The sequence below is a fragment of the Cygnus olor genome, chromosome 7, assembly GCF_009769625.2.
Source record: "Cygnus olor isolate bCygOlo1 chromosome 7, bCygOlo1.pri.v2, whole genome shotgun sequence".
Taxonomy (NCBI): Eukaryota; Metazoa; Chordata; class Aves; order Anseriformes; family Anatidae; genus Cygnus; species Cygnus olor.
In genome coordinates, this window is record NC_049175.1 from 38,398,127 (window position 1) to 38,420,004 (window position 21,878).

The following is a 21,878-nucleotide window of genomic DNA, read 5'->3' on the forward strand; positions in this document are numbered from 1 at the left end:
ACGCGCGAGGAGTCCCCAGAACGCACCTTCGGGCGCCTACGGCCGACGGGGAGCCGCGGCCCGGCGGGGGGAAGCAGCCCGGGGCGGAGCCGCCGCCGCGCCAGGGGATGGTGCGGGGACGGGGCCCCGCCGCGCCCCGCCGAAGCACCGCCCCTGCCCTCAGCAGCAGCCGCAGATCGGCCGAGCTCGGAGCGAGGCGGGAAGCGCCGCTGGCGGAGCCGCCTGGGCTCAGCCGCCGTCCCGCTCGGCCCCGGCTGTCCCGGAGCGCGCCTCCTGCCGCCGGCCCGCTCCGCAGAGCGCCCTCCCGCCCGAACGCCTCCCCGCTGCCAGAGCGCCGCCGGCAGGAGCCCGGCCAGGTGCGTGCGGAGCTCGGGCTCGGGGGCGGCTGGCGGGGCCGCAAGCGGTGCGGCGAGGCGAGGTGCACGCTGCGGGCCGGGCCGGGCCGGGCCGCCCGGCGCCCGCTCCTCGCCGCGGCGGCCGCGCTGCCGGCGAGAAGCCGCGGTCGCGAGGTGCAGCCGGTGCCGGAGTCGGAGGAGCTGCCTGGGCAAGGCCCGCGGCCGCCGTGCCGCTGGAGGAGAGGCGGGGGGCGGGGCGGGGCGGGGCGTGTGGCCGCGCCGGCTGCGCTTGGGCGCGGCGGGGACCCGGCGGCCGTGCGGCCGGCGCTGGGCCGCGCTCGGCAGTGGGCCAGAGCGGTCCCTGCCCGGTCCCCGCCTGCGGCTTGGGGTCAGGCTCCGCTGCCGTGGCTCGCTGCGGAGCAGCGAGGGCTCCCGGGAGAGCAGTGAGCCAAGCCTTTCGGCGGTAGAGGTACGCCCTGTGGGGTGTGCGATGTGCTGCCCGCGTCTGGAGGCGCCCCATCCATCCGGTCTCAGGTTTTCTTGAGACAAGTGTGTAGGCTTTGTTTTAAATTTTCTTGATGGCCACAGAGCATTGCTGCTACGTGGAGTCGTTGGCGGAGTGGAACTGCTGTTTGGATCTCTGCAAGCAGTAGACTAATCAATAAGAACTGTACTGACTTCGTTCTTCTGGAATTTTGCAAAAGCAGAGCTGTAGCACCTCGAGGCTTTCTCTTTCTTTGCCCGTCTCTTATGCCTACAGAGAAGATTTCTCCATGCCCAAAGAAAACATTTAAACTCCCTTGACACTTGCGTGAGACGTATGAGTTCTTACCTAGGTTTTGTCTTAACGCTTGGTGATAAGCCTGTGTTGGTTGCATAGCATTTCTTCACAGGATCAGTTTTTGTAAGAAGAAACCTGATAGCTCTCTGAAAGAAGTAATAAAACTGCAGATAAAGGAGACTTGATGACCAAAACTTACACAGATTTCACAAAACCCTTAGCAGCTGTCTCTGTACTATGAAGTCAAGGACAGTTTTATTTTCTGAAATGAAAAATAGCTAAAATGCTTCCTTAAATGTTTGTACTTGTGTTGCCTCTATACCCTTAAAAACACTGGGTACTTCAAAGTGTCTGCCTTCTTTCTGTCAGATTTGCTGTTGATAACACTGAAAAGCACCTTATAAAGTGTTAATGTTTTCTTCTTTCTGTTTTGTAGTAAAGTATTTATATTTAGGCGCTTTAGAAAGCACGTTACCTTTGCTGTGTTTGTGTTGGTGAATGTTTTTTCCTTTAAGTTCTGTATGGATTTATTAGCTTGTGTGCTATACTGCTTTCCTCTTCTAAACTACTCTTTGTCAGGGTTGTTGAAAGTAGCAGTGATCTTCTCTCAGGCTTTTTCAGGTAAGTTTTCAGGTGCTCTTCTTGCTGTTGTATTGGTAGGAATATGAAAGCGATGGTATTTTCACAATTTTCTACAGTGTCCAGGGAAGAAAACAGCTGACAGTCACTGTGGATACTACTCTGAAACATCAGTTCAAGGTGTTAGTGGCAGTCAAAAAGCAAATAGAATGTTAGAAATTACCAGGTAAGGAATGAAGTGCAAAATGAATATATCATTTGATATATTCATATATATCATTTGATGTGTCATGACCGTATATATCATGCCACTATAAATCCATGCTCCGTCCAACTTTGAGTATCCTGTGCTGTTCTGGGCTCTTTTCTCTGGCTAACATGCTGTACTCTTTTGAGGTTAGTGGGGGAGGTCAAGGAAAAGCAGTGCACATGATCACAGGTATGAAATAGCTTTTGTTTAAGACCAGCAAGAGCATCGTAAACAGTTTTATTAGTGGCAGTGCCGTCTCAGGAATTGCTGTGTTTCTCTCCTGCTGGTGCTACTGCTCATGTGATTGTGTAGTCAGGTGGGTTGGTTGGTCTCTGACCAGAACATTAGTGATAAAGCTGAACGCTGGTTTAAGGAGTGGGATGGGAGCTGTAGCTTTGAGCAGGAGGGTTGGCAAAACTGACAGTTCTGGTGACAGAACTGTTTAGGAGCAACTTGAGCATTGCAGCCACAATTCACATGCAGGAATGAAAAGGTGCGCGTTGCAAGTCTGTAAGATACTAAGTGGTGTGGAGAAGGTGGATAGCCCTAGTCACACAAAGTTGGAGACCAGGGGTGTGTTTAGGGAGTTTTAATTGTTTTCTTGTCACACCCATGTACTTTATTTGGGCATCTGGTGGAAACTGCTGTCATACTGATTTTTTGGGGGTAAGTTTTTCCCCATTAGGATTGGGTGTTGGCTTATCCTTGGTAGAAACCAAACGCCTTCTTTATTCTCCCCAACCACAAAAGAATAGGTAAACACATCATTGTGAGGACAGAGAATAAAAAAGGAGAGGTAGGTAAAGGCTGAAAAATAAGGAACTGGAGGGAATGCCATCAGGATACTGATAAATGCTGTTTTAAGTGGTACTCTTCATGGAGAAGTGACAGGACAAGGACCTATAAATAAATCATACAGCTGGTGATTTTTCCCTGTCTTTCTTCTCAGGATGATATGGTTTTCTGGCTTAAAGACTGCTGTAAGGCAGTTGGTAAACAGGTTCCACAATGGGGCCTTGGATACAGAGGGTATGAATAAATAATTTAGAAGGGAGAAAAACTGCATCTAATGCTTCTATAATACGTACTGGAGGAGCTGGTAGGGTACTAAATGTAGATGTCAGTCTTTGTCCTGGAATATTGAACAAGACTGTAGACTTCAGTTTATATTTTTCAAATTTATTTTCTTTATATCCTTCTGTTTCTCTGGCTACATTTACTCCTGAATATGAATGTGTGTCCAGGTACTGAATTTTCATCTTGTCGTTTAGGACACTGGTGTCAGTATATTAGCCAGAGCTATTATAAAATCTTTATTCTGTCTCTGTGGCTTTCCTGAATGACTTTTGATGCTTGTACAGCCTTGATCTGATGATTTGATGGCCGTAGGGAAACTGATACAGGACTGAGATGTTAGCTCTGTTGTCTTTATCTTTAACAGCAGGTGGAATCTGGTGTTTCACTGTTTGGTGTTGAGAACAGGTTTTAGAGGAAAGTAGCCAGATTTGATCCAGGCAAGAGTAGAGTGGTGATGAGAGAAATAATTGAAAGATGCTAACTGACCCTGTCTCTAGGTTTCTTAGTGATGACTAGCACTTGATTGAATTTACCTGTGTCTTCATGTAGTAATCTAGTAACCTGGATTAAAACACCTACTCTTTCTTGGTTTTGTTTGTTTGTTTTTGTTTAATTAGAGAAAAATGCAAACCTTTTGCTTAGAGATATACCTACCTATAATTGTAGCAATTGTACCTAGGACTGAAGGTGGACTGTAGCATGCCGGCCTACGCATACTGTTACCACCGCCAGGATGGTTCTTTGGCTTTTTTTTTTTGAAGATGGAACTCTTCTTGAGATTTCTCAGTGTTCACTACCCTTAACTATCTGAAACCAGTTTTTCATTGCTGACTTCCTTATGCGTTTGCTGTACGCTGAAGTAAATTACCGCTCATCAGGCAGGAAATCTAGGATTCTTTGCTGTTAACAAGCATCCTTCTGTAAAAGCACTCAGTTTTGTTTGGTAAAGGAAATTACCAAACCAATACCATACCAATCATACCAATTCTTCCTTTATTTCAGTGTGTGAAGAGCAAAAGCAGCTCTTCAGTAGCTGAAGGCGTTGAGGGGAACCTGTTGCTTTTTATTTAGAAGCACAGTTCAAAGGAGTTGCGTGTGCTAAAATGTGGTCAGATCAATCTAAAATAAGGGCATTCCTGTTTCTTGTTATGTGTTTAAAAATCAAATTGAAGGCTTAGCAGCTAATTTTTTTTCTATGTTATGCTATGATACATTGGCCTCGCTAATTGCTGTTCTGCCTCTTCTCTTGTGTCTGAGTCACCATCATTCTGGTGCTGTCTGTATTCTACATTTGTACATGTCAGGATTCTTTACCTTTGCTAATAACTGTAGTGGGGAGAAGGCGAAGCAGGGCATATGTGTGCTATGATGAAAACAAATTCCACTTCTAGTAAAGTGGAAATCTTCAGATAGCCTTCTAACAAAGTGGTGTCCATATATTTATTGGGGGGGGGGGGGGAGTTTCTTTTCCTTTCCATAGAGACAGTGAAATCTTAATGTCAGCTAATTGTGAGTTTGGTCTTCTATAAATTCTTGAGACATGGAGGTTGTTGTGAGCTTCCCCATCCCTTGAGTATTGTTCACTCTTTGAAATTTTCTCCATGGATGTGAGACTTTCAGGTGAGTTTGTTTCCTGATTCTAGAGGATGATGTGCTGAGAATTTAAACAGACAAACAAAACAAACAACTAAATACAAAGACAGGGAAACCCCCACCACTTACTGTCTTGTAACGACATGAGAATTAGTGCTGGTGGAATTTGTTTATTGCAGTAGGAAAATAGGAATACGACGGTGGTAAAATAAGTGCAGACAGGAGGCAAGTATAACCAGTATCTGAGTTGAACTGAAGAACTGCTGTGAATTTTGTAATTCCTTTGAAGATGAGAAACTGTAGGATTTATGTTTTTTGCGAAATGTGGCGACAAGTGCTTTCTCCGTTAATTCAGAAATGAATGCAAATAGGGCGTGGGAGGTAAATGAAGAGCAAAGCCAGCACTCTTGCCCTAGTGAAGAGGCTTGGGACACAGTGGAGAAAACAAAGAAGGTAGGGGCTGAAGGAGGTGAATCCACTCTCAAACGTTTGGCTACATAGACCCTTTCATCTCCTGTCTGCATCAGAGTGCAAACATCTGAGAACAGGGAGAACTGAGGTCAAGGGAAGCTGGATGGGGAGTTGCCTGGGCAGCCTGTGCCATGGGTAGGGCTGTCTGGACTGGTCTGGGACTAGACAGAAAACAGTTGTTAATGCTGTAACTGTAAAGCCCTGGATTTTGTGCTGCAACGTGGAGTAGAATTACATCATCTGCTGGGACAGCGGGATGGGAAGGTGTGCACGTTTGCTGGGAGGGATGAAGCCGCAGTCGCAGAGGTTACGTCAGCTGGCGGCCGGCCTTCAGCCTGTCGGTGCCGCGCTGATGTGGCTCGTGCTGCCGGGGATTGGCTGCGCCAGGCCGGCCGCCTCTGCCTTCCGCAGCCTGCGTGGAGCTTGGTCTTGTCTGCCTCCTGGCACCCTGCGGCTGCTGCTTCTCCTGGGCGGTGTGTCACGGCTTTGGCAGCAGGGGACAGGTATGGTGATCCAGGTGGATCTAAGTGTTCAGACAAGAGCTGGCACCTGTAGGTGTCACTGATAACTGTGCAGCAAGTAATTTGCCTGCTGTTGTGTTTTGATAAGCTAAAATCCTGCCTGTGCTTGAGCAGGATCTGCTGCTTGCCTGTAGTGTGAATCGCTCCATTCCTTAGCTTGCCCTCTCTCCAGGCAGGCTGCTGGAGGTTCTAGTCCCGTCTCCAGTGCTGTTGCTGTACAATGCTGTCTGTGTTGCTTAGCCTGTTTATATATGAGATAGAACAAAACAGAGCAATACTGAAATTGTGTGGACGTTATCTTCTGCAGTACTTCAGGCTGAAAGTATTAGAGCAGATTTTGCAGGTCATGACAGGTTTTTATTCAGCTGTACGTGGCAATGGTTACAGACTGTCGTGACCACACTGTCCGGCTGGAATGGATTCTTGGTAGAAAAGAATTGCATGATATGTGTCCTCTCTGTGTATAAACTTCTATAAACTCTGTGTATAAATTTTGTGTGTGTAGAGTTCTGGTCAGAGCTATTTGTGAACTGTTCTAAAGACACGTTATTTGAAGCTTTTCTTTATTTTAGTTCGTTCTCCTGAAATGGCTTCCCTCTGGGAGGGTTTCTTGTTTTTGAGTTAGACTAAGAGTTGCAGATTTTTTTTTTCTTTTTTACAGAAGTTTTACTTTGTAAATTAACAGAGTTGTTTACATAACAAAAAGCCCCAAATGTTACAGAGGACTTTTTCTTGTGTTATGGTAAAGAATTGCTTCATTAAAATCGTGTTTTTTTTCCTGGGAACTTGATTTACATCTGCTTTGTTGCTTAAGTGTAGTACAGGATAACTCTTTCTATAGGAAAATGGTTTCTTTTTCTTTTTTTTTTTCATATGTGGAATGTCCTGAACACTTAATTGAGATATGGGCCTTTATATATAAAACTGTGAAAAGTTTATTTAAACTTATTTTACCTACTTGCATTAAATGGGTGTGGACATCCCATGGACTTTTAGCTAACAGACTGAAAAAAAAAATCCAGTGTCATAGATTGCTGTTGTTAAAGGCACCAATTTTAGGATTTGAGACCTCCATTCCACTTCAGATTTCCAGGGAAGGTGACTTAAGTCTCTTTACACTGGTCTGGAACAGAATCCAAATGTATTGGGCTACTTAATAGCTCCTTAGAAATTACTAATTTCATAAAAACTAGCCAATAGTAATGCTATCTATGAGAGATAATATAAGGATAACTTTTCTTGGCTTGAAGGTATGATGAGAGTGGTATTTTTAAAAGACTGTTTTGGAGACTAGTTTGGTGAGATTAGGTTTTCTTAGCAATGGCAAAAAGATTTAAAGTTAATGCTAGAGCTTTGTACCTAAATTATGCATTTTGCATTTCTTTTTATTGGACCCCCCCACCCTCTAAGGCAGAATTTTTGAGGTAGTGGTGTGGGATGTTTTTTTTTTGTTTGTTTTATTTTTAACTTTTTAGCTTTTTGTTGTTGTTGTTTCTTACTGAACATTGGAAACAATCCTGGTATGGAAATACTGTAAATGATGCTGGAATGGAAAGTGAGCATTGAAATAAATTCTAAATCCCTGACTCAGTGTGGGGAGAGAAAGGAGTAGTTCTGCAACCTCAGGGAACTGGGGGTGTTTAGTCTGGAGAAAAGGAGGCTAAGGGGAGACCCTCCTACCCTGAAAGGAGGTTGTAGAGAGGTGGGTGTTGGTCTCTTTTCTCAGCTGACAAATGATAGGACACGGAAAATGGCCTCAAGTTGTGCTGGGAAGGTTTAGGTCAGATATTGGTAAAAATTTCTTCACAGAAGGGATGGTCGGGCATTGGAATGGGCTGCCCAGGGAGGTGCTGGAGTGGCCATCCCTGGAGGTGTTTCAGAGATGTCTAGTGGTGCTTTGGGACGTGGTTTAGTGGTGGATAAAAGAGCTGCCCTTTGCCAGTCCGGGTTTTCAGGAGCTGTTGGACTATGAGCATCCTCTATCGGCGAAACTAAGAGCCTACTGGGAAGACAATGGCTGACACTGGATGGCAGGGTGAACTTCCAGGTAGGAGGGTCAAACAGACAGATATTTGGACAGTGGAAATTGTACCTCCCAGAGGCACATGCCTGAACTATCTGGTAAGTGACAGAGGACCTCTGGAGGGTTCAAGCAGGGAATGTCTGGTTGGTACCATTCACCACCTCCTTTAAATTTGCTCTGTTATGAGAAGGAATCTTTGACTACTTGCTCAGCTCTGTCATCTGCTCTGAGTCCTTTGTCTGCCTCATCCTTCCAGTGGTCAAGGCTGCCATTTCAGGTGAAATACAGAACTGGAGAGGCATGAAAGGTTAATGTAGTTAAAATGCCATGCTGTCTGATCTTTACTAGCCAAAACAGAAGAATCATTACCTGCTGGTGCATGCCTTGTCTTATGTAGAGGTGTATACTTTGGTAAGGATTGTAATGAAGCATAGTAACGATAAACTGACACAGGGTAATTAAGCAACTTCAAGTGTTCATAGTGTTCAGGTATGTGTAGGCCAGAACTGCCAGGCACTGTATTTGTCAAGGTAAGTGTAACAGCAGTTTTCTGATATAGTTGCTATGAGCTCTCTCTGTCTTCTCTTCAGTACCTTCCCCTGCCACAGCTTGTGCAATGTTGTTTGCCCTGTCTGGTCCAGTGGTGCAGAGGGATGGATTGAAAGCAAGTGAAGGAAGCAAAATTTCATAAAAGGGGAAGGAGAGGTTTCATGGCTAAGGCACAATCCAGGATAACTGGATTCATATTCATTACCGTTGTTTCCTTTGTGATACTAGGTGCATTACTTCAACTTAGACCTGTAATAGGGAACTGCTTATTGTGTATCCCTCACTTACTGGGTACTCCCTCCAGTGGCTTTAGGGTTATAAGTATCTTGAGAACTTAAAAGTTCAGTCAAGGTAAACTAATGCCAAATACCTTGGAAATTGGTGTCCTTACTTGTAATCGGGGTTAATATCTTGCCATTTGGTAGTGATCAGTGAAAAATGAACCAGCATATCTTCTACACTGAAGAGGTCTGTGATTCATGAGAATTATATGCTCTGAGTAGATGCTCTCTTGTGAGGTGTACAGATGATCCAACTTGTCTTCAGTTTTTTTCCTCCAGGCTTCTTCATGGACAAAGTTACAACTTTTCTCCATTGTAGGTACATTCACTAATAGTCTATTACCTTCTTGGGGAACTCTGTTTTGTCCTTCATCTTTAATAATAATCTTCTGCCAGCAGGTAAGGAACAGGAGCCTTCAGATCTTCTAAGTCACAGTATGAGACTGAGGAGAATGGGCTGTCTCTTGCACAGGGAAATTGCATTAAGACTGTACAGGACAAAGAAGAGTTCTGTGGGGGTGGGTTGGTTGGGGAGGAGAGAAATACAGATGGGAATTCACTGATATTTAACCAGTTTCCTTCTCCCCCACCCTTCCTTTTAACTTACAGATATCCTTGATTTGCAGAAGGCATCTCAAAATGTTGTGTCGAGCTGCTCTGAGCCCTCTTGTCCGTTCCCCTGGATGGTGCTTTGTGTTACCACCACATGCCATCGCAGCCATTTCCCGTTTCTGTATGTATGAGAGAAAGCACACGTTTCTAATAATGTTAGTCAGTATGTGTCTGGGCGTGTCTATGCTTTTTCTGTGTTGGAAGTTAAATCACCTCATTAACATAATTCAAAACTTACAACCTCTGGAGTGAGCTGCAAGTGAAGCTGTACTCTTACTGTTACTTTCTTCCTTAACTGACTGTTATGGAGCTAGTGTCTTCAGAGGTTGTATTTCTCATTCTGACATATTTCAAGCAAAGAATCCCATTGTAAAAGCGTTTCTGTTATTTTAAAATATAAAAATATTTTAAAATAACCTGATATGTTCATAGAAAACGTGGTCTGATGATACCTGCTCCCCATCTACATTTTCAGTCTGCAGATGTCTTGAATAAGGCAGGTATTGCAAGGTGTAAAGCTAAAATTTCTTTGGGTTAGGTAAAAGTAGAAACATGCTTTCAGGAAACCTGAGTATAAATACATAAGTGCCCTGTAGATAGTGGTTAGGAATATGACAAGTTTATTGTTGTTCCCTGTTCTGTTATGAAAATCTGACTTGAGAGGGCCATTCTCTATTTCAGACCTCTAAACAACTAAAGAGTGAAGGCAGGGATAGATTGACTCTACTAGATCAAGACAGAATCTGGAATATTATGGAATAAAAATGTTAACTGTTTGTTACCAATGCATGCAAGATTTTCATTTCTCATTGGGTTAACAGTTCTCTTTTGTGCATATTCATATGGATTATTAAATCATGAAAAATCCTTTTTTTTTTTTTTTTTTTTTTGAGATATAGCTCTGTTGGCTTCCGCGTTTGTAGCATCTCTAAATATACCACATTTTCCAAAGTCAGTAAACTAGTCATAGTTAATGTTGTGAAAACTATTCCTTATCATTGACAATAGTCAGTATTCGGTATTGGAGCAACTCTAGTTACTTCATCAGTTGCATTCTAAGGCTGAATTGAGAATTTATCACAGGTTTCCTTTGTTCTCCAGTATTTCTGTTGTGATCCTGTTCAGCTTGTGTGTATTTTGAAATTCTGCATCTTTACTCCTGGGAAACAAGCCTCACGCAGGTTACACGAAAGGATCTGCAGTGCCACATACTTAAGTCTCACTTGTTTTCCCTTTTTTTAAGGAACTGAAATGGTAGATAAGGTACTGGATGTGAAAAAACAGAATGGTTAGAAACCGTTTTGTCCAAAATGTTGACAGGGTGGCTATATCAATTTCTCCCTAATTGCATATGAAACAAATTAGTGGATTTACATCATCAGAAATGTTTTGCATATATAATATTAGAGCTGATTTCACATCTCACTGTAGCGTAAAATAAATTTTAAAAGCGGGTTTACACTGTGATAGAGCCAGGTTAGCAATTAGGACTTAATGAAAGATGAATGAAATCTTCTGCTCATTCCAGAACCATTGCCTTTCATCTTGCCTCTCTGAAAAATGTGATTTATCTTCAAATACTGGTTATCCCTCAACAGCTGCCTTCTTTTAAGCTTCTAAACCTTGGAGCTCTTGCTGAGAAAACCGAAAACACTTAAATTGTTTTTACTTTCTGGTCATACCGTGTGGGATAGACAAATACTACATAGTAATGTATAATACTGAAAGAATAGTTAAATTGGACTCTTTTACCTATTCTTCCATATATACATAGTACAGTCTTTTATTTACGTTCACAACTATTCCTTCCTGAAAATGAGTGGCAAATGAAATTAATCTCCAAATTCTGTTTTCTACTTCATATAAAAATGTGGCATGTTGGCGTAGCCCTCAGGATTATTTATTTAAGCTTCTTTTTTGTGTACAAAAAATGAATGAACAACGAACAAAATAGGTTTATTATTTAAAACATTGTTAAATGCCAGGTTTCTCTTTTCTGTAGCACTGTGTTAATTCCTGTCTTACTCCAGCAGAAGTAACATCCAGAATACTCACTTGACATTATGATTGGATCTATTTTTTATTATAGAATACCAAAATTAAAGAGACCAAACAAATAAATAAAATCAGATAAACTCTGATCATGGCATAGGATTCAGTTTACTGTTTACCAAAAAAAGCCTCTACATCTTCAGATATTGCTTAGGACTGAATATGTGCCATCTTTTGACTAGGATGCACTTTTGGCTATTTATGCTATACTCTGGGACCATTTTTTTTTGTAATAATGTCAGAAATATTCTTGCTTTTTTTTTTTTTTACTGTAACAATATTTGAGACTGTCTAACAGTTGAACTGGTTTAATGCAGTTTCTGAACAGTATTGTGCAAAAAAATAGATGGAGAATAAGGCAATGTCATAAAAAATATTTTTAAAGTAATGTTGCTTATCGTACTCCTCCTTATGCCTTTACACACACTTTGCAGATAATCTTATCTGTACCACTCCCTCTTCAGACACAATTCACTGGCTCTGCAAAACTTTTTACAAAGTATATTGGAAGTGCTTCCCATCTGCTTTCATGCCTTCAGCTTACCTTGGGACTTTGTGTGGGGGGGTCAACATCTTTGTCAATTAGAAAGTATCCAGACTGTTGCTTGTGATTTGTACCTTAACAGTCACTATTCTGCCTAATGTGCTGTGCTGCTGATAGTAGACTGGTTTGTCTTACAGTCCTTGGACAGCTTTTTGAAAACACAGATTTTGCTGAGAAATATTCCCTTGCACGTTGTCTTAAATGAGGTGCAAGCCTTGCACTTGTTGTATCTTACCCCAGTAGTGCTGTGACCGTTTCTGCTCCCTCCAATGCCTGTTTATCCTGTGGAAAGGTGACTAGCAGTTCTTACGTCCATCATCCCCCTTCTGCTGCCCCCAGCTGAGCAATGTGAGAAAGTGTCTGACTTACAGACTGTAAGAGGTGTATTTCTTTTCTTTTCTAGCTTTCTGCAGTAGAGGAAAACTCTAGCTGTATCTAACGAAGCATGGCAAAGGAGAGCATTTTTAAAGCTACCACGTTTATTTTTGTTGTGAGCTGTATGGGCTCTTTTACAGTGTCCTTCAGTTCGCTTTTCTAGATGCCCAGAGTCAAAGCTCTAACACATGGGATATTGCTTTATATACCTTAGCGAAAGTTAGCGCTGCTCAGAAATTATTCATTCTCACTTTATTTCAGTGACTTCAAAGATGGCTTGAGTCACTGAGAAGTGTGTATTGTGGTATAGCCTTGGAAAGGGAGGAAATGTTACATGACTTAAGGGACTCAGAAGTCTAAATGAAACACTTAAAACTGTTTTTCTCTTCTCTCTTTCACTGCAGATATCCCTCGCCATAATCAAAGATTAAGGAATGAATCCATCCGTTATTGGAGCAACATCCCATTTATCACCATGCCACTCAGCCGTGCACACGGCAAATCATTTGCACACCGCAGTGAGCTGAAGCATGCAAAGCGGATTGTAGTGAAGCTGGGTAGTGCTGTTGTGACTCGAGGAGATGAGTGTGGCTTGGCCCTTGGGAGGCTGGCATCTATTGTGGAGCAGGTAATTTTGTAACTGAAGTGGAATGGTTGTTTTAACTTCAGACACCTGGAGACTGTTGAATGGCAGAGGAGATTGTAGGAAAAAAAAATCGTAAAACGGTTATGACCTTTAGAAGAAATGTATTGGCCTTTCTCTTTTTCATCCCCTTGTGCTGTGGTAGCATACACCTTGTAACTCAGTAAATAAATAAGTATGGCGGGTTGACTCCAGCCAGCAGTTGAGCACCCATACAGATGTTTTTTTGCTTTCTGCTTCCCTCTCCCAGCCCCCACCACCAGTGATAAGAAAATTGTAAGAACAAGAGCAAGAAAATGTAAGGAATGAAATAAAGGCATTTTAATAAATGAAGGAAAGGGGAAAAGAAAAAAGTGATGCAAAGGCAATCTGTTACTACCTCCCGCAAGCTGACTGACATCCAGCTAGTCCCAGCACAATGGCTGCTTGGAACGTCAGCTTCTTCCCTCCCTCACCGTCTGCTCTTTCATCTTTTGTTACCCTAGTTTTATTTATGAGGATGATGTTATATTGCATGGAATATCCCTTTGGCAGGTTCACGTCACCTGTGCCAGCTGTGTCTCCTCTGAATTTCTTGCCCACCCTAGCCTATTTGCTGGCATGGGGCAGAGTAGGGAAAAAGAAAGCTTTGATGCTCTGGAAGCACTATTCAGCAATAGCCAAAACACTGGTGTGTTATCAACACTGTTTTAGTCTCCAAATCCAAAACAGTATCATATGGGCTTCTGTGGAGAAGGTTAACTCTGTCTCAGTCAGACCCAGCACAGAAGGAGATACTCTGACAGTGAGGTGTTTTTTTTTATGCAACAGATAAGACATGGCTTAGGCACTGGTTGGATCTTGTGGGAAGGTGGCACTGAAGTATATGAATTATGTAGAAAAAGTAAAAACTTCTTGATTACTTGAGCATTTGCAGATTTCTTCCAGTAAAAATCCTGAAACCTCATTACTTGTAGGAAAAGCTGATGGGATCAACAAACAGATTGGTCCTGCAAAATGAAATGAGGATTTTTGGGGGATTGGATATGTCTTCTATGGGAAGTGAGGTTCGCATAACACATTATATTCTTGTAAGACATTTAGCTTTAGGACTTCGAAAGTAACTTGGCCAGATGTGTCTGGATGAAGCAGTAAAAAGCTGTACTGTCAGAGTTAGCTCTACAGTAAAATAAAAGCTCTTGGAATGGATGGTAAATAAGAAAGTCGGGGATATGGCTTTTCTGTGCTTTATCTTTCATTATCTATGACAATGGAAGTAGAGGGCCAAGGGTCATGGAAGTGTTGCTATGTAATGTGTATTGTGAAGGTTCAAGCATGACTCTGTCATAAAAACTGGTAGTGTGAAAATAAAGTTTAGCAGAAGCTATGGATTGCATGCAGTCTTTTACATAGTTCCTAAGCGATTAGGAAGGTGTACAGGAGGGTGGTTGTCTTGCTTTGTGCATCCATGAATAAGCAGAATATTTCTGTCAGCAGGAATTGGTGAGCATGTGATAGCTGTAGTACCCCAGAACTGTCAGGCTAGCAATGATCTTACTCTACATCCTAATTTTGTTCTCTGTACTTATAGGTGTCAATGCTGCAGAATCAGGGCCGAGAGATGATGATTGTTACCAGTGGTGCTGTAGCTTTTGGAAAGCAGCGATTGCGTCATGAGATCTTGCTTTCTCAGAGCGTGAGGCAAGCACTTCATTCAGGCCAGAGTCAGCTAAAAGATATGGTGAGTGGTTGGTGGCAGTCCCACTTTTCCTTGAGTGTTGGGTAGAACATATTCAAGTCACTGTCTAACAGCTATTCTTTATCTTTGTAGGCTATTCCAGTCTTAGAGGCCCGAGCCTGTGCAGCAGCTGGCCAGAGTGGACTAATGGCTCTGTATGAAGCCATGTTTACACAGTACAGCATCTGTGCAGCTCAAGTAAGGGATTCCTTCTTTCCTAGGCTGACTTGCTACTTCAGTCAGTGATGGCATTGTTAGCCAGCATGGGTTCATGAGAGGAAAGTCCTGTTCATCTAACATAATCATAGAACGGTTTGGTTTGGAAGGGACCTTAAAGATTAACTAATTCCAATCCCCTGCCATGGGCAGGGCCACCCTCCACTAGATCAGGTTGCCCAACGCCCCATCCAACCTGGCCTTAAACACTTCCAGGGATGGGGCATCCACAGCCTCTCTTGGCAGCCTGTGCCAGTGCCTCACCACCCCCATAATAAAGAATTTCTTCCTTTTATCTAATCTAAATCTACCCTCTTTTAGTTTAAAGCCATACCCCTTGTGCTATCACTACACTCCCTGACAAAGAGTCCCTTCCCAGCTTTCCTGTAGCCCCCTTTCAGTAACGGAAGGCTGCTGTAAGGTCTCCCCGGAGCCTTCTCTTCTCCAGGCTGAACAACCCCAACTCCTTCAGCCAGCCTTCATAGGAGAGGTGCTCCAGCTCCTCCTTGACCATCCTTGTGGCCCCCCTCTGGACTCGCGCTGATAGTAGGTCCATGTCCTTCCTGTCCTGGGGTCCCCAGAGCTGAACACAATACTCTAGATGAGATCTCACAAGAGCAGAGCAGAGGGGGAGAATCACCTGCTTTCACCTGCTGGCCACACTTCTTTTGATGCAGCCCAGGATATGCTTGGCTTTCTGGGCTGCAAGTGCGCATTGCTGGCTCATCTTGAGCTTCTTGTCAACAATCACCCCAAAGCGCTTCTCCTCAGGGCTGTTTTCAATCCATTCTCCACCCAGCCTGTATTTGTGCTTGGGATTGCCCCGGCCCAGATGCATGACCTTGCACTTGGCCTTGTTGAACCTCATGAGGTTCGCACAGGCCCACCTCTCAAGTCTGTCAAGGTCCCTCTGGATGGCATCCCTTCCCTCCAGTGTGTTAACTGCACCACACAGCTTGGTGTCATCAGCACATATGCTGAGGGTGCACTCGATCCCACTGTCCTTGTCACTGACAAAGACGTTAAACAGTGCCGGTCCCAATACTGACCCTGAGGAACACCAGGCATTACCGATTTCCACCTGGACATTGGGCCGTTGACCGCAACTCTTTGAGTGCAACCATCCAGCCAATTCCTTACCCACCGAGTGGTCCATCCATCAAATAAACGTCTTTTCCAATTCAGAGTCAAGAATGTCGTGGGGAACAGTGTCAAATGTCAAATGCTTTGCACAAGTCCAGGTAAAGGATATCATTTGCTCTTCTGCTATCCAACAACGCTGTAACCACATCATAGAAGGCCACCAGATGTGTCAGACAATAATTTTCTTTTATGACAATGTCACTCGCCTAGCTGACCAAGGGCCAGTTCTGAATTTCAGCAAAGCTTTTGATACTGTTTCTTATAGTATCCTTCTGGACAAAATGTCCAGCATGCAGTTAGATAAATACATAGTACAGTGGGTGAGCAATTGGCTGACAGTTTGAGCTCAAAGGATTATAGTAAATGGGGCTACATCAGGCTGATGACCGGTCAGTAGTGGGGTTCCACAGAGCTCCATTTCAGGGCCAGTTCTCTCTAAAATTTTTATAAATTGTCTGGATGCAGGACTCAAATGCATATTTAGTAAGTTTGCAGATGACATTAAGTTGGGAGGAGCTGTCGACTCCCTTGAGGGCAGAGAGGTCTTGCAGAAAAATCTAGACAAATTAGAGGGCTGGGCAATCACCAACCACGTGAAGTTCAACAAGAGCAAGTGGTAGATTCTGCACCTGGGATGGGGCAACCCTGACTGTATGTAGAGACTGGGGGCTGAGGGGCTGGAGAGCAGCCCCACAGAAAGGGATCTGGGGACTCTGGTCAACAGCAAGTTGAATATGAGTCAACAGTTTGCCCTGGAAGCCGAAAGGGCCAACCATGTCCTGAGGTACATCAAGCACGGCATTGCTAGCAATTCAAGGGAAGTGATTGTCCTGCTCTGCTCTGTGCAGGTGTGGCCTCACCTTGAGTACTGTGTGCAGTTTTGGGCACCACAATATAAGAAGGACACAAAACTAACAGAGATCTTCCAAAAGAGGGCTACAAAGCTGGTGAAGGGTCTAGAGGGCAAGACATATGAGGAGCACTTGAGGTCCTTTGGCTTGTTCAGCCTAGGGAAGAGGAGGCTAAGGAGAGACCTCATGGTGGAATATAGTTTCCACCTGAGGGAAGCAGAGGGGCAGGCGCTGATCTTTGCTCTCTGGTGACAGTGACAGGACCCAAGGGAATGGCATGGAGCTGTGAGGGTCAGGTTGGGTGATAGGAAAAGGTTCTTCACCGAGAGGGTGGTCAGGTACTGGGACAGGTTCCCCACGGCAGAGGTCACGGCACCGAGCCTTCCAGAGTTCAAGAAGCATTTGGACAACACTCTCAGATGTATGGTCTGATTTTTGGGTGGTCCTGCGTGGAGCTAGGAGTTGGATTCGATGATCCTTGTGGGTCCCTTCCGGCTCAGGATATTCTATGATTTGCTTTTTTCCCCATGTTTTATATGCTACAGTCTTTACTGTTGTCTTGTATTTCCATTGCAGTCCCACTTTTGGGGCTTATTGTAGCATAAGCAGTAGTTCATACAGGATTGTCTTGCTAAGTATTTATGAAATGGAACTATCTATTGGCAAGGAGGAGCAAAAACGCACAAACTCCAGAAAGAAAAAGTGTATCCTGCTCTTCTGTACAGAGTGTTTTGGTGTTTTTTTTTGTTTTTTTCCTGTTAAAGTCTCCTCACAGAAACTGAAGTTGGTGATCCAGAGGGAGAATTTAAAAATCCCAAGTGGCTGAACCACCGTGTGTTCTATAAAGCTGGTAGAAGCATATATTAACACTCCAGGACTTGCTGTCCATCTGCTCTTGTGGTCATCTAGCTTGTGGGTGATGGTATCCCTAGCCTGGGTCTTCTGTCTATACTGAATGCTGCTACTGTGTTAATTGGACTACTCTTAAACAGCAGCACAAGAATGATACACAAAGTCGTGAAGCATTCCATATTTTTGGAATGGCAGAAAGCTGTGACGGGGAGGTTCAAACTGGAAAAATGTCTTTACCATGAGGGTGGTCAATCACTGGAACAGGGTGTCTAGCAAGGTGGTTGATGTCCCATGCCTGTCAATGCCCTTAATAAGATGCTGTAGCTTTTGTGTAGCCCTGAAATGGTGAGAACTGGTGAACTTGATGATCAGTTGGACTCGATGATCTTTGAAGGTCCCTTCAAACTGAATTATTCTATTCTGTTCTCAGTAGTCTTTGCTTACCTTAAATACACTGAGAACACAGAGTCACATCAACTGTAAGGCCCTATTTGTTTAGACACTTAATGAATTTAAGAGCCTAGTATAAAGTCTCACTTGGAGGAATTCCTTCCCATAATACAGTATAACTGATACCACTAAAATGTTTACAGTATAGCTAAAATTACCATAGACTGCACTGGATTATAATCTTGTTCAAGTCTATAGACAGCTATCATTCCTTTGATTTAAGAGAGAATTTCATTTCTACCAAAAAGTCAGTGCACACGTTGATTCCGAATGTTGTAACATTAGCATATTGGAATTATTTACCTAGTTCTCAAATGTCCAGTGGCAAAGTGAAAATGAAAAATGGCTTTTAATGGTTATCATCGACATCTGTGTTCTGCTTATATGTTTTTTTTTCCAAGGTGATTCCTGAAGCCTCTGATCTGTTTGCTTGAAAAAGGCCATTATAGGCTCCAGTAGAAGGTGTCATACAAACCTGAAAATGTTGTGGAAAGAATATTTCTCATTTGCATTCTCTATCTTTTAAATGTGGCTTATGGTTTCTTGGTGACCCAAAGGGCTTGATTGGTCCATTACGTTACTATGTATGTTTATATTTTTCTCAGGATAAGTGATAGGCTAAGTATATGTTACGTCTTTCCTCCTTTTAGATTTTAGTCACCAACCTGGATTTCCATGACGAACAGAAGCGTCGGAACTTAAATGGAACATTACATGAACTTTTAAGAATGAATATTGTCCCTATAATTAACACTAATGATGCTGTTGTTCCACCTCCAGAGCCGAACAGTGATCTGCAGGGGGTAAATGTGGGTAAAGTATTGCAAGGGGGTGGATTCTGCTTGTAGATTGTACGGCACTAATTTGTAGTTTACTAACACTGTAATCGGGGACCTCTGGAGCCTGCAGCAGGGAAACAAACACACGCAATTAGTAATGTGGACAGAGGGACCAGAAAACTCTGCTGACCTGTCTGTCTGCTTCTAGCCTGATACAGTGCTGTGGGTTAGAAGAAGGGCAGACGTTATCTGTTCTGCCAAAAGCAAGTACGCCTGGTTTGGTTTTCACAGAATATTTGAGGTTGAAAGGAACTTCTGCAGACATCATGTTTCAGAGCACTGGAACAGGCTGCCCAGGGTGGTTGTGGAGTCTCCTTCTCTGGAGATATTCAAGGCCCGTCTGGACACCTACCTGGGCAACCTGCTCTAGGGAACCTGCTTTGGCAGGGGGCTTGCACCCAATGATCTCTTGAGGTCCCTTCCAACCCTTACAATTCTGTGATTCTGTGAACACCTGTGCTTATAGCATGGTCTGTTAGTACCTCTAGTTCTTTCATTGGGCACCAAGGTGAAGAATGTGCGTACTGATCTGACTGCCTGTTGTTTTGATACTGTTTGACTGTGTTCCAAAAGACTACTTACTTTCATGAAAAAATCATCTTCTAAGAGTTTTTAGTGGGTAGAACCAAAGCAGTTCATAAGGACTTGGTATTGCTGAGGTAGTTTGCTTTTGTATGTTGTAGCCAAATTTCCCAGTTCTTCCCACTATTCAGTGTTTTTGACCTGTGTGTGTTCATTGCAGGTGATTAGTGTGAAGGATAATGACAGTCTGGCAGCACGACTGGCTGTTGAAATGAAGACTGATCTCCTGATTGTTCTCTCGGATGTAGAAGGTTTGTGAGACATTTCTTTACCACCTGGCAGAAAAACATGTCCTCTGCTTCTGTTCCTCTGGCACTCGGTAGGACTAATGCAACTACTCAGAGCTTCAGTTAGTTCATTCAACCACCCATCTTTTAGGCTGTAGGGTGTGCCTGGGACTGCTCTCTGAAATGATGGGTAATAGCCAGCACGCCTGAGGGAGGTGTGCCCCATGAACTGCTCTGCCTGGTGGCCAAGCTTCAGGAGGAGCTAGGGAGACTGAGAAGCATCTGGGAGCCCAAGAAGGTGGTAGATCGATGGATCTATGCTCTCCCTCTCTGTAACACACATGCCAACTTAGAACAACCACTGCCGATGTGGGTCCAGTATCTGATCCGCATCGGGATAAAGGCAGCAGCTAGAGGGGGACACCAAGGAGTCGAAGCAAGTTCTTACATGGAGCTGTAAGAGGAGCCACTGCTTGCACAATCAGCTTTCATTACAAAACAGGTATGAGGCTCTGGGTGTTGTTAGACAATGGATGCGAAAAGAAGGAAGAAGGGGTTTCTGTGCAAGTTCCACCAAGGTCAGATCAACCAGCTCCTTGTAGCAAGTGCAGGATCAAGGCCAGTGTTGTGAAGAAATAGTGCCAAGTTATAGTCACAGGTGACTGCCTTCTGAAGGGAACAGAGGCTCCCATCTGCAGACCAGACCATCTTTATAGAGAACTTTCCTGCCTTCCTGGGGCTTGGATCAGGGACATTGCTAGTGAGCTTACGAGCTTAGTTCAAACTTCAGATTATTACCTACTCCTGCTCTTTCACGTGGGTACCAACAAAGTTGCGGCAAGAAGTCTGTGTTCAATCAAAATAAATTTCAGGGCCCTGGGAAGATAGCTAAAGGATTCAGAAGCATGGGTATTGTCTAGCATTTTGGGATATATTAAACACAGCATAGCCAGCTGGTCAAAAGAGGTGATTCTCCCACTGTATTTAGCATTGGCGAAGCCTCTCCTTCAATATTGCGTGCAATTCTGGGCTCTACAATATAAAAAGAATGTTAAGATCCCTGAAAGTGTACAGAGGAGGGCAACAAAGCCGGTAAAAGGATTGGAAGGCATGCCCTGTGTGGACGCTATGGTACTTCTGCTAGCTCCTCAGAATTGTATATAGTCATGAGTAATACTCCTGATTCTAAATACATAGTCTTTCCCTGCATATAAGCCAAACACTATTCTACAATCGTTTGCTTCTTCTGGCAGTGGATTCTGTCTTTCAGTGATTTATGGGTACTTTACATGTCCTGGATATTGCTTTCCAGATATCTGGAGCTTGCTAGCTTTTCTGTCTCCCAGACATGTGGCTGATACTGGTCTAGTCTTGTGAGCTGTGCTGCCGTGAAGTCTGTCACCTGTTGATGTTGAAGGTACTTTTCTAGAAAGAGGAAGGTAGTAGGTACAGTTTAACACCAGGATATCAACAACATCATGTACTCTTTTTATCATTTCCAGACATGTTTCCTTCAGTGGCTTCTGGACTTTGGTCCATATTGTAGGCCCTGAGAAGGAAGGAGGTTGGGTTTTCATAACCACAGTTTCTTCCAGCTGTTTCAGATGGATTTCATGGTTGATTCTAGTTGAAATGACTGCCTCAGAAAAAAAAATAACAAAAATGATAGTCCAAACAACTTATAAAAAATAAAAATAAAAAACAAACAAAAAACACACTCCCATTTCCTCACAGCTTATTCATTTGATGTGGTATCTTGTTTATGGAAAGAAGTGTCCTTTCCTTCTCAAGCTATCAAGGAAGAGCTCAGGTACTCTTCACTTGTGCACTTTAATCTGTGACACGTTTGTTCGCATAGAACTTCTGGGAAGTTTGGTGGTAGAGTTTAGGGTTTACATGTTAGGCAAACAGAAGTATCACTCAACTCAGAACATAGTTAAATAAAATTACTGTATTTATTTAAAATTCAGTTGTGCACTCTTGTGTGTAAGCCCTGATTCTGAACCATCTAAAAGCTGTAAACTTCTTTCTGGTTTTCTCTCTAACCTCACTGAAATGTCAGTACTTCTCAGCTTACATGATACTATTCAGCATGTGGATATTCTGTTGCCTCATGCTAACTACAATTCTGGAGAAGTTACACATCTTGAGCCTGCATGTTAGTGTTTCATCCTTTCAGTTCCACAAAAGGAGGGTTCGGTGGAAGTTTTGAATCCTGTAAAGTGCAACACAGGTTTTTAGCCTCAAAGACTTTAGTTGTTTTTCACTGGTGAGCTTTGGAACAGAAGATATGTAACATTAACAGGTTTTTATTA

General features: G+C 43.5%; 1 protein-coding gene across 13 annotated transcripts in view; it reads left to right on the forward strand.

The window, feature by feature from the left end:
- The first annotated feature begins 146 nt into the window (after positions 1-146).
- Positions 147-21,878, forward strand: part of ALDH18A1 (aldehyde dehydrogenase 18 family member A1) — a 38,488-nt gene continuing 16,756 nt past the window's right edge. For 3 of the 13 annotated variants that reach the window (XM_040564242.1, XM_040564245.1, XM_040564246.1), the window contains exons 1-7: positions 147-356; positions 9,070-9,193; positions 12,448-12,671; positions 14,257-14,406; positions 14,497-14,601; positions 18,566-18,724; positions 19,497-19,587. In XM_040564242.1, the coding sequence (XP_040420176.1) occupies positions 9,100-9,193; positions 12,448-12,671; positions 14,257-14,406; positions 14,497-14,601; positions 18,566-18,724; positions 19,497-19,587 (823 nt within the window). In that variant the 5' untranslated portion in view covers positions 147-356; positions 9,070-9,099. Of the gene's footprint in view, positions 357-635; positions 805-5,405; positions 5,590-9,069; positions 9,194-12,447; positions 12,672-14,256; positions 14,407-14,496; positions 14,602-18,565; positions 18,725-19,496; positions 19,588-21,878 lie in introns of those variants that run through there. The other 10 variants (XM_040564244.1, XM_040564250.1, XM_040564253.1 and 7 more) reach the window with 10 other exon arrangements.